General features: G+C 41.5%; 1 protein-coding gene across 4 annotated transcripts in view; it reads left to right on the top strand.

Moving 5' to 3' along the window:
- Positions 1–262: 262 nt before the first annotated feature.
- The window catches only part of LOC117249518 (DENN domain-containing protein 5B-like), a 121,614-nt gene continuing 109,664 nt past the window's right edge, over positions 263–12,212 (top strand). For all 4 annotated transcript variants that reach the window (XM_033615226.2, XM_078165020.1, XM_033615225.2 and 1 more), the window contains exon 1: positions 263–608. In XM_033615226.2, the coding sequence (XP_033471117.1) occupies positions 500–608 (109 nt within the window). In that variant the 5' untranslated portion in view covers positions 263–499. The remainder of the gene's footprint in view (positions 609–12,212) is intronic.

The raw sequence follows: 12,212 nt of genomic DNA, 5'->3' as shown, positions 1-12,212 counted from the left end.
GGGCTGCAACTAGTTTACCACTAGTTACATTGGGTGCACATCAGGTTATGGCATAGGCTCTATAGAGCTACAGCCCAGCCTCGATTCAAACAAGCAGATTACCCAGGGCCCCAGTCCCACCTTTCCCTCACTGTGACGCCTCTGTGACTGTCCCAGTGAACGGACTAAATGGACTGAACGGAGGACTAGATTTGAATATCCCGCCCTGACAGGCGACTCCTCCGAACGCCACCGAGGCGGAGATTAACAACGCTCTCCAGTCCAGCACATGCAGCAGTGTGTCGGTAAGCTCCGCGGACACATTCACTGAAACACAACTAGCACTGGAACAACATTTAAAAGCAACTTCGGTTTACTCTAAAGCTTCAAGTTACTCGTAGGAATCAATACCGAAAAGCAGTGTTCCCGAGTGGAGCCTTTTATCCAGTTTTTCCTTTTTTTCCTGGAGATGTGTCGCTTGGAGAACTAGTAGCGGACAGCGCTGCACACTGAAGCCGGGATGAGTGGGAGCTCCGCGGTGTCCGGCGCGGCGCCCTGCCGCTTCGCCCACTACTTTGTTATCTGTGGGATAGACACAGAAACTGGACTGGAACCGGACGAATTAGCAGGTATGAGCTCACTGTCCTATGACGTCTTGTTGGCTTGAAAGGAAAAAGAACAACAGCCCTCCGGCTCAACACATTTTAGAAATATTGTTGACTAAAAATATTCCTCCACCGCTATGCCGCTAAAGCATGTGTATTAAATTCAGCGTTATTGTATTATGATATACACCACAGAACCCCAAGGTCAGGGACCTAAACAGATAACACTGTAAGTCATCACCGTGACACATACACCAAGTACCTAATTGCTGGCTCATTGTTTCTGCATAGAGTACATACACTAACAAAAGGATAAAGAGTTAGAGCAAGTTTATCTCAGCAGCACCTCTTCCCAGTGAGCTGGTGTCATTTAAAGTAGCCTACTGTTCGTTACTTTACAGCCAACATTTATATGTAGGGCTCATGTGGGTAGTAAATAGGCTTAAAAATAGGCTCTATATGGGATGTTCAGGGGTTCCATAATGGCCCCATGTCCATTAATCACAAGGGTGGGTTTACCTAGGTGAGCCAAATGTCATCAAAATCACTTCATTGTATGTCTTATTTAAAATTTGGTCAAAAACCATGAACTAACCAGCATGCACAACAAGAGTGAAAATCTGAAGTTTTTTCAACTCCAGAATTTCGTCTTCAACTTCTAACTTTAAGAAATCAAAGGGTAAGTTTTTAAAAAATCTAGTCACTCAGGAAGGCTCCAAGAAAAATATTTGTAGTTTCAGGGTCCAAAAACAAAACAAAACAACAAAAAATAAAAAGAAGTCACATCACAGCCACTCCCCCTCCTCTGATAAATAAAGAACAGTCCCTAAGGTAGATGAGCTTCTTGTGTGTCAACAGTGGCAGATCATCTCTATCTTTTCTAAATGTTACAATCTGATTTAAGCTTCCTGTGCTCTGCTGTACCGCTCTGACTCTGTCAAAGTGAAACTACTGTTCATAACGGTTGTTTTTACAAATTTTTTTCCTCACATAATTTGATATTATCTGTGGTCACATATACAGCATGTAGGCTCCTGGAGAAAACCCGTCATATTCTACTTGTCTTAACTGACTTTCATAGCAAAATAAAGCCTACAGGTTCTCCCCCGTGACCAGTATGTCTTGTTTGAGCGAAAACAGAGTTGCATTAAAGCCTGCCACGAGTGTGGTTAGAGGTGGTGATGTTGCCATCACAGCTGGAGGGACAGAGAGCAGTGTTGATTCAGGGGTTGCAAATTTAGAGTTTTGATTAATACCTGTACATTTGACAGGATGTTGTTGTGTTTATTCAGAGGTATCTGCTCTCCTCCTGCCACTACACCTGAGGTGGTGCAGCGTGTTTACTCTGTCACCAGATACATTCACTCATTGGCTCAGTTACTGTACTCCCATCCAATAACAGCCTATTCATATCACCCCAGAGTGGGGTTTTGAGAAGCTTTATATTCTGGATCTGGCTCTAACAGCATAGAGGGCTGCATGCTTTGTTGCTGAGGTGTTGCATCATAGTCAGATTGGTAGCTTCTGTCTGCGTAACTGAGCCTCTTGGCCAAAGTTCAGAATAGTAAAGTGTTTATGTGTCAAAAGTGAGCTGTGATTGCACAATTTTGACCCGATATCAAGGGGACTTCTTTTAAAAAAAATGTACCAGTGGAAAATATGTTTTATTTGAGGGAGACATTTCGCAGATTCTTTAGTGTGTTTAAGTGTCAGTTAATGTAAGTGAGACTTTGTTTATGTCTTTGGGTGTGCTTTTGGATTGGAAGGATCGTATGTGTGTGTGTGTTGTGTGTGTGTGTTGCCCTCAGGCTGTTGCATGTCTCAGAGGAGGCACTGCTAAGTCTCCACCATACTGAGTCCATATGCCCCGCTGTCTGTTCTGATAACACCAATCACCCCAACCCAACTTGCTGAGCACAACTTGCTGTGTGGTTTAACTATTACAAAAAGCAATTAATTGACAATCAGAATAGTTTCAGAATAATTTTCTGTTGATTGATTAAAGCTAGGTTGAGCAGAAATCTGTAAAAGACAAGAAAGAGGGCAGAATGTTTTTTCATTGTACAGATACACGCAGCTCTTTTGCTGAGCCCTTTCTCAACTCGCTCTTTGTTTATCAGACCACAGTTAAGATAAGTATTAGCCGCTAGCCACCCTACAGTCCCTCTGCATCACTCCCTGCTGCTGTTGACTGCTTTGCCAGAAGGAGAGCGGAGACACTGTTGGTCGACAGCGTGTCACAGCAGACCAGTGGTCAGAGGCAGCGCTGGGTCTAACCTGTGTAACGGCAGCAACAGAATGTTTGCTGATCCGACAGGGAGTTGGGTCTGTCCGGTCCTCTGGAGCTGGGGTTTGTGCTGGCTGGATTCAGGTTGCTGCTGTTGCTGAATGGGGGTCTGTCTCTGGAGCTGCTGCCCACTCTCCTCCTGGTGAGGTGGTCTGTGGCAGCGGGGAGGCTTTAGCTAACGTTAGCTACTTAAATATGAAATTGAAGCCGCAGCTGTGTGCCTTTGGCACTAGTTAGCAAAAGGCTAAACTATTGGCAACAATTTATCTCCATTTCTAAAACATTTCACCGGTACTAACGTGTGTTTTATTTCATTTATTGACAGACTCTCTGTTAGAGAGTTTGATAAGTCCGTCTTCTTTTTTGGGTTGCTTTGTAGTGTAGGCAGTTGTTAATGATGCTGGAACAGCAACTTTCTCTGCAGGATTCCCTGCTATTGAATCAGGCTTTCACTAGGGGGACGTGCACACACATCTGCACTTGTAAAACAGCCAGAGTTTACCACATATTTCTTTATTTGTGGCGGCTTGCCATGATTAAAACATCTGCTTCCACATTTTGATTTTGTATTTTTGGAGCTGGACCATAAGCGCTGTTGGAATACTATTCAGTTATTCATTGCACCATGCTCTCGGAGTGCAGAGTGTACTCTGGGCACAGATGGAGCAGCAGAACACCAGACCAGTGAAACTGAAACTTTACCGTTCATTGCGCTGGGTCTACTAAAAGTTTGCATTCACTCACAAACAGCTGCTCCTCTCATCCATCGATCTGATCTGATCAGCTCTGATTGGATCGACTCATCAGTTATCCACCTTGGGAGTTTCGCAGTGTGTACTTTTCTAGTTTTCTATCAGACCACTTGAATTACAATAGGATCAAAGGTTATTATGGGATTTTTGCCCAGTGTACTAAAATTAAACTGCCTATCCCAGCTTGAATCAACTAATCATTACAGCTCAAGGTTAAACTTATAAAAGAGCTCTAGTTATTGAGATATCCATCAATCAGTTATCCACGTAAACAAATGGTTGTGTGAGGTGTTGATGATGCCATTATTGTTGTAGCTGCTGAGATCATGTGAAATGACACATCTTTAAGCGGGGTGAAGGCTAATCAGACATGATTAGCTGCTCATATTGCGACACTACCACCCGTGACATTTACAACTCCTTTTTCCTCTGATGTGTCCTCAGCATTTTGATTGTTTTGCTCAACACAGAATTATTATTTTTGCTGCTATTGTATGAAAGTAGAAGATCTATTCACAGAGCTGTTGGCCTTGGAAATGTTTTCATAGCAAGGCTTCCTGGGTGAATTCTAGGGGTGGAGGAAAACACTGATGCAGCATATTATTGCAATTTTTTTAATATATATATTTTTGTGTGGCAATATGGTATCGTCACACAGTATCTATCTTTTTATTCAATAAATTATTAATATCACAAATACAAATTAAACTTTAGGTAGCCCACTAGATATAAGTATATATAAATATAAGTTGCTTTTTCAGTCCTCTAAATAAATTTTGTTGCTACAAAAAAATGGAGTGAAGTGTTTTCCTTTGGGGACATAATTCACAGTTGAAAAAAGGTTATAAATCGCAATATATTAAATTTTTTTTTATCACAATACTTATTGCCACATATTTAAAATCACAATAATATTGCATCATGACTTAAGTATTCTGATAATATCGTATGGATATATTGAAGAACCTTCTCAAGTTTTTTACCCATGCATGCTGAGGTTGAGAATGTTCTGGGAAGAGGAAAAGAAATGAGCAGAATCACTGTTTGATGTCCTCTCATTCTTTAAGGTCCTACTGGGCAGTGAAATTCAGTTAATTCACATTTTGTTCTGACTCCTTTGACTCCTGTGAACAACTCTGAGGACCTTTGGATCCCAATTTTCTGTTTTTCCTCAACCACGGCCCTAAACGTACTAAAATCTGTACAGTACTGATTAGGATGTTCTTGGAGTCTCTGAGGCAGGGTGTTAACCAAAAGCCTTGTAATAAACAGGAAATTACAGTTGTAGCGATAATTAGATGAATCAATTGGTTGATCAACAGAGAATGAATCTGCAGCTATTTTGATAATCAATTAGGCCTATTAGTTTTAGTCCTTTTTTCCATTGTCTGGTTCCAGCTTCTGAAATGTTAACATTTGCCGTTTTTTTTTTGTCTCTCAAATCTTTGCATATTTAAGTGTTGGTTGAAGAATAAATGCATTTTGAAGATATAAGGACATAGTCCATAAAATATTATGATCAAAAATTCTTGTAATTAGGGATGTGGAGATATACCCGTTTCAAGTTATACCATGATATCAGAGTTGACAGTAAACTACAGTGTACATTTGCTTATCTACAATATTTAAAAAATGGACATTTAATTTCCCCTTCATTTTAATTATTTTCTAAGGGGAGACGTTTTACACATACTGTATTTTTATTAAGAAAATGGTTTCAAGTTGCAGTTATAGTAATGAAATGTTTGTTTAACCAACAATAACCCTTCTGTTTTCATTCTTTTAAGGGTCATTCTGACTGATAATATAAATTCTGTAATACTGTGAAACCGCAATATTTTCTGAGATGGCTATTGCACCATGAAAATCTCATACCATTGCAACCCTACCTGTAATACATCCACAGTTGTGTGTAAAACAAGCTAATTAGTTTGATCCAGCTCCTGTTGGAAGGTGGGTTCAGAATAGAAAAAGAAAAAGCACATTAACAGATATTTAAAGGAATACTTCCCCCTCAAAATGGACCATTTGTATATCAATTACTCATGCGTGTTTTGTCGAATTGTAAAGAAAACTTTCTGGCATTCCTCCATGGTGAACGAAGAATCCAAAAAAAGGGAACATTCTTCATGAATTGAAGTTGTAGGGATCCACATTCAACAACAGCAAAACTATATCAAAATATTTGTTCACAAACTCACTCACAAATCGTGCAGTAGGATCAACATAAATTTTTGCTGAAGTGTTACAAGATTTACACTTCCACCTACAAGTAGCGCATGCTGAGTGTGCCCAGTGCATATGAGCTCCATGTAAGAGTTGAAACATGCCCAGGCATTCAGTGAAAACGCATGTGTTTGGGAAGTACTGAGTTTAAGACTGCATAAATGAGACTTGGATTATACTACATGAGTTGTGTGAGAGTTTGTAAGTGGATGTTTTGATAGTTTTGGTGTGGTTTAACATGGTCCCCATTTTTGTTTATTCATAAAGATTTTTTTTTTTGTTCGCCATGGTGGTATGCTAGAAAAACAACAATTTTTTTTTCATAAATTCAAGGCAACATGTGTTGAGCAATTTTGCAGGTGAAGTATTCCTTTGAAATCTAAAAACAGTATAAAATTTGTGTAAATATCTGTGAATGAACCCATGTCCACCCCCACAAACTGATGCTGTCAAGAGGATCATTATTGCAGTTTGATGGACGTTGATGCATCAGGGACACCACTGTCCTCTTGGCGATGCAGCAAAGCAGCCTATGTGATGTGTCCGGTGTGCAGCACAGGCATTAATGGACATGTTGCCTTTGTGTTTTGGACATGAGGCACCAGGAAAGCAACTAAGCAAAAGTATGTGTTGTACCAGCTGATCTATGTACATGTTACCAGAATACTGAAGAACACTATGAATATAAGTTTATATCCCAGCTTTTGTCTGAAGCGAACATAAATCAAGCATTAGTAGAGCATTATATCCCCCTCCCTTTCATTCTTCCCCAAAGCTGCCCACCCCCATGTCTTTATCATGTGTCTCAGTTTGCCCCTACCCTTCTACACTTCACTGGAGATAATTTACAATTCTGATCAGGCCTGTTGCTGTCCTCCCCCATGATGCACCATCATCCAGACGACACTAATGCTGCCATGATTGATATCAACATGTTGCCTTTGGTGCTCCATAAACCATATTTATTTATTTATTTATTTATTTTTGTCAAGCACATCTTCACAACATATTCCTGCACCCTGAGTTTGAGGCAGCCATAATGGCAGTGACCCACATTAAGCAGTGTTTTATGCCTTCACTTATTTTAGGCTGTGATTCCCCTCCTCCCTGCTCTTTGTGTGGCAGTGTGGCCTTATTTCCTTCAGCCCATTGTTCTACTCAGAGGGCCAGACTTCCTGTAGACCTGCCTCAGGCTTCTTCATGGTTTACACAGCCTCCTCTTTCTGTCTGTGTGTGAGTCTACTGTCTACAAGATTAAACAGTATTTAACTCATTTATTTCAGCTCATGACCTGCTATAGATGCTGAGCTCTTTGCTCCCCAGCTTGTAGGCTAATGAGCTGCTTTAATTCCTCCCATAGCTGGCCTCTTTATCAGTCCAGCACCCAGCCCATACCATGCCATCCAGCCCCAGTGGTATAAATACATCCTGGCTGGCATACAGAGCCTGAATTAGTCCCTGCATTCTAACACCAGATGCATTTAGGGTCAGCAGCAGCACTGTGGAGTGGAAAGGTGAGAGGAGGAAGGAGCTAATTTGGGGAGATGTTTGGCATGCCAGTTGTAGATTGAGATATGAGGTCAGTGCTGCCACAGCATAAGATGTGTATCTTCTACCCCTGCTCTGGAGATGGCAGTCATCCAGTAAGGACACACCAATGTGTGTGGAGTTTGCATGTTCTCCCCATGTCAGCGTGGGTTTTCTCTGGGTACTCTGGCTTCCTCCCACAATCTTAAGACATGCAGGATAGGTTAATAGGTAACTCTAAATTGAAACACTCACTCTGTGCTTGGTATGAACACACTATTACTGTTGTTGGGATTTCTAAATTTTCGTGAAGAAAATAACCCAACAAATGTTTATATTATTGATTCATCTGTCTGTTATTTCTTTGATGTAATGTTTAGACTACAAAATTTCAGAAATGTATAAAAAACACTTTCCACCGTGTTTCATCTACAGTGCTATGAAACACTGGAGCTAACAAATAATTGACATTTTAGAAAGATAAGTGACTCGCATGTTTAATTGATCATCTGAATGGCTGGCAATTAATTTCTGACATCAGCTAATCACTTAATCAACCATAATATTAATCAGTAATAAATGAGGAAAGTGGCAATGCAAAATCACTTAATAGCCCATTTGAAATTATTAGATACAGTAGATTAATCTACATGAGGAAATAATGTCTGTTAAAGAAGAAGAGATCAAAAACATTCCCTTTAAAATCTTGATTAATGAGAAGCAATGACACTGTTGGAGTGGGGCAAAAGGTTTGTATGGTTTGTATGCATTTGCATTTATCGTTACTGAAATGCATGCATGAACACACACAGATGTTTGTACCGTCACACGCATAGACACACAGTGGAGGCTGTGATGATGATGATGATGATGATGATGATGCACTTCTGAAAACAACAGACTGTCAGTTTCACTTCTGAACTGTTCTTTTAGGTGCTCAACTTGCCAGCACTTGCCAGCACTTGCCAGTTACTATTGGCTCTAGCAGCTTTAGACTTTCTCCTCCTCCTCTTCTTCATCATCTTCCTCCTCCCCCTTCATATACTCCTTCTCTTTCCCTTTGTGTCTCACACCTCCCACTCCTCACACCTGAGCGTCGCCCACTGCTCTCCCACAGCAGTGATCCCCTGCTTTGGTCTAACAGACAGGCGGTTGTCAGCGTCCTGTCCCAGGTTAGTCATTGGCCGAAACTTGGATGTAAATGAGTTAATATCACCTCAGGGAGAATTGGCTGAGCTGGTTAAAGGACAGGGATTTATAGCCACCTCCACTTCCTCACCAGGTGCCAATAACTTGCCTTAGAGCAGTAAAGGTTTCCTCTCTTCCTACAGGTTTCGGCATGTCTACTTCAAGGTGAATGTCTGTTATAACAGCTAGACTTCAGAAAAACCTTCATGTAAAGATTCAGCTGAATCAGTGAGAAGACCTTTCTGTTCGGTCTGTTCAGTAACATCAATGTCCAATTTTTACTTAGTTACAGCATCAAAGACTAACCATGCAGCAGAATGACCTGTGTTTTTTGAATATGCATAATGATGACAGCCTTGCTGGTGTGCAGGTAGTCATTTATCATTCTTACTCAGCTGTCATTCAAGTCAAGAGTCATCACCAAGTGTAAAAAACAGACAAACTAGATTTAGTTGATTTGGCCACATCAACCAGCCCTATGTCGATGCCCCAATGAATAACCATTGTTAGCATGAGGGATGCTCACTTCTCTTCTCACAGTCAGTTTCCTGATAATGTTTCTCACCAGTTTCTTCATTTATTAGAGAATCTGCACACAGTCTGACAAAAAATGACATAAAGTTAGTCCCATTTTCTTTCATGCTACATGCTACAGTGTTTTGATGGATCTTCGTGGAGTTTAATAGAAAATAGGGAGGGAGTCCTTGCTTGATGTGGTTGGTTTGGTTCATTAACCTCCATACTTCCCCCCTCCCTACCCTGTTCATGACAAGCTAGCATGACATGGTTGGTAACAATGGATGCCTTAGTTTGTCTAGTTTCATACAATACCCACTTCAGCCTATGAAAGTGTCTGGCATCCGAGGTTTACAGTGTTTTCTGGATTATTGAACTGATTTTTGATGCATTATGTGCATATTTGACCTTTTTGTGTTGCAGCCTCTAGGTTCATCTGGCAGCATTCATTTCAGACTTGTGTCATGTTTAAAGTGATACAGGAATATTACTAGGTCTGATCTCGTGGGATGCAGCCATGACTTTTATGTGAAAGTGACTCAGGTGGCTATTTAGACATGAACTGTTGTGATGGTGCTGCATTGAAGTAAAAGGACTATGCTCATAAACATGACTACTTTGACCTGTTCTCCTGAGGTAGATGTGATAAATGTATAACCCTGAAACACACCTGTGTAACGCTGGCCTGACAGTTTAATGTAAACAGTCTGGGCCGTTTGAACCTCGTCTGGGAGAACTCCCACCCACAATGGGCCAGTCTGATCCTGCTCCTGACTATTAATATTCAGATTGTTCAAAGAGCTCCCTTGCTGCCATTGGGAGCTGGGAAGTTGGCCAGTGCAGCTTTAAATTTGACTGGAGCACAGAGGTGTGTATGCTGGGGCTGAGGTGGGAGTGTCCTCGGGCTGCAGTGGGACACAAAGGGATTTGAGCAGCTAAAGCTCCCCTCTGGCCTGGACCATCTGTCCACACATAGACCGGCCTGGGAGTCAGTCAGCACAAAGGCTGCACACTGACACTACCCACTGACATATGCTAATGATGACAGGGACTAACAACACTGACGCACGCCCCTGTTGACTTATGCTAACAAAAGTATGCTTGGGTAATGGGCAGATAATAGTATATGGCATGTACAATGATAATGCTCAGTAAAACAGAGCAAACCACTGCACACTTACTGTGAAGGAGGAATTATCTTGTTTATCTCATTCTGTATTCAACAGTATGACAATGTTGTAACCTCTCTCTTTGTCACATCTGTTTGTTTGTTTGTTTTTTGTTTTTTTTATGATGAATCGGCTTTTGCCAAGTCTGCTTTTGTTAAGCGTCTTTCCTTTTTTACTCTTTCTTTCTTTCATGGCTCATCAGTTCCTTCCTCCTCTCTTCCCCCTGTGGTGATTTCCTCCATCTCTCTGCATTTTGTCCCCAGCTCCGTCGCCTCGTGCTCCGTCAGCCCAGCCGGGCTGCTGTTAGGCCTGTTAGACTAATCCATTCAGACAGTTCCTCCGGGCTACACTGAACGCATCGCTGTAATGTAACACATGGCCAAGCCTCACTACTGTCTCCTCTGTACACACATGACCAAATCAACTCACTGTTGGTCAGATGTTGATGTTGATGTTTTGGCCTCACTGGACAAGTTATGATTTTGTGATTGATTTTTTTTCTGGATTCTTTCAATAAGTGGAGTTTAGGGGTCTCATTTATAAAACAGTGCATAGGACCCATACTAAAAATGTATGTACAGACAAAAGCCATAAATGGCATACACCAAAAAATATTTGGCAATTTCTACAATCCAGCTTCCACATCACTATTTGCGTCACAAAGTTCCTGTCTCCAAAATGTTCATAAGCATGGGTCAAAGTTTCTCCCATCAAGTCTGTTTTTATATATCACAACTTCTGTGTTGAAAGTGGCACACACCTCTTTCGGGCCTTGTTTTTGTGTATGCAATGAATATGAATGAGACCCTGGTCTCCAAATTTCAAGAAAGAAGCAATGCACCTGCACTGCACAAAAAATAAAATATATATGATTCCTGCCCAATGGAAAGGAGTACAAGTTGGGGGTTTTGTTCATGAGTCAAGGTAAAATGTAGGATGAGATGGATAGGTGGTTTGATGCTACGTCAACAGTGTTGCAGGCTTTTCTCCAGACCAGAGTAAGAGGAAGCTGAGCTGGAAGGCTACATTCCAACCCTTTATGGTCACAAGCTTTGGGTAGTTCCCGAAAGAATGACCTTGGGGATACAAGCGGATAAAATGAGTGTTTCCTCCATAAAGTTGCTGGGCTCAGCCTTAGAGATAGGGTAAGAAGCTCGAATATCCAGAGGGAGCTTGGAGTATAGCCACTGCTCTGTCATGTCAAATGGTCCCAGTTGAAGTGGTTCGGGCACCTCATGTTAGAGGTTTTCCAGGCATGTCCAAGTGGAAGCAAAGGGTAAAACCAAAACATACTGGAGGAACACCTTGGGATCCCTCAGGGGGAGCTGGAAAACATTGCTGGGGAGAGGGAGGCCTTGAATACCTTGCTGAGCCTAATTTGCAACAATTCTGACAGGTGATTAATTGAATGTAAAGGAGAAGTCCCGTATTTTGCACGTTTTCAAAGCCATGAAACTCACCGAGTGGTCAGTGGTGTTCGTTGGTGTTCTGACATAAAAATCGTAGCAAACTGTGGTTTCCATGATGATTTATTTGACATTTTGTCTACCCTATGGTTTTCTATAGAAGCCTCATTGCCCGTTGGTAGTAATCCGTCGCCAGAAATGGAAAGGGGGTTGTTTATGTCAAGGTTGTAGTCATTGTAGTCTTTTAGCTCAGCGGAAGTGCCGTCTTGACAGTGCTGTGTGTGCTCCTGGAGGAAGAACGAGAACGAACGAAAAAGTTTTGTAATAAGTTTAAACAACTGCACAATGGATTACTCGCAACCCTAAACAACCCTTCGCAGTATGATGCCTGTGAAAACAACGCCAACCTTCTTCTTCTGCTTCTTCTCTGTGTCCCATTACCGCAACCAGTTACTATGATTTTTATGTCAGACCATCAACAAACACCACTGACCACTATGTTTCATGGCTTTGAAACAAACATTTAGGGTGGTTTTAGGACAGGTTCACACATGGCC

The sequence above is a fragment of the Epinephelus lanceolatus genome, chromosome 23, assembly GCF_041903045.1.
Source record: "Epinephelus lanceolatus isolate andai-2023 chromosome 23, ASM4190304v1, whole genome shotgun sequence".
Lineage (NCBI taxonomy): Eukaryota > Metazoa > Chordata > Actinopteri > Perciformes > Serranidae > Epinephelus > Epinephelus lanceolatus.
Note: the sequence above shows the minus strand (reverse complement) of the source record. Positions and strands in the feature narration are given on the sequence as shown.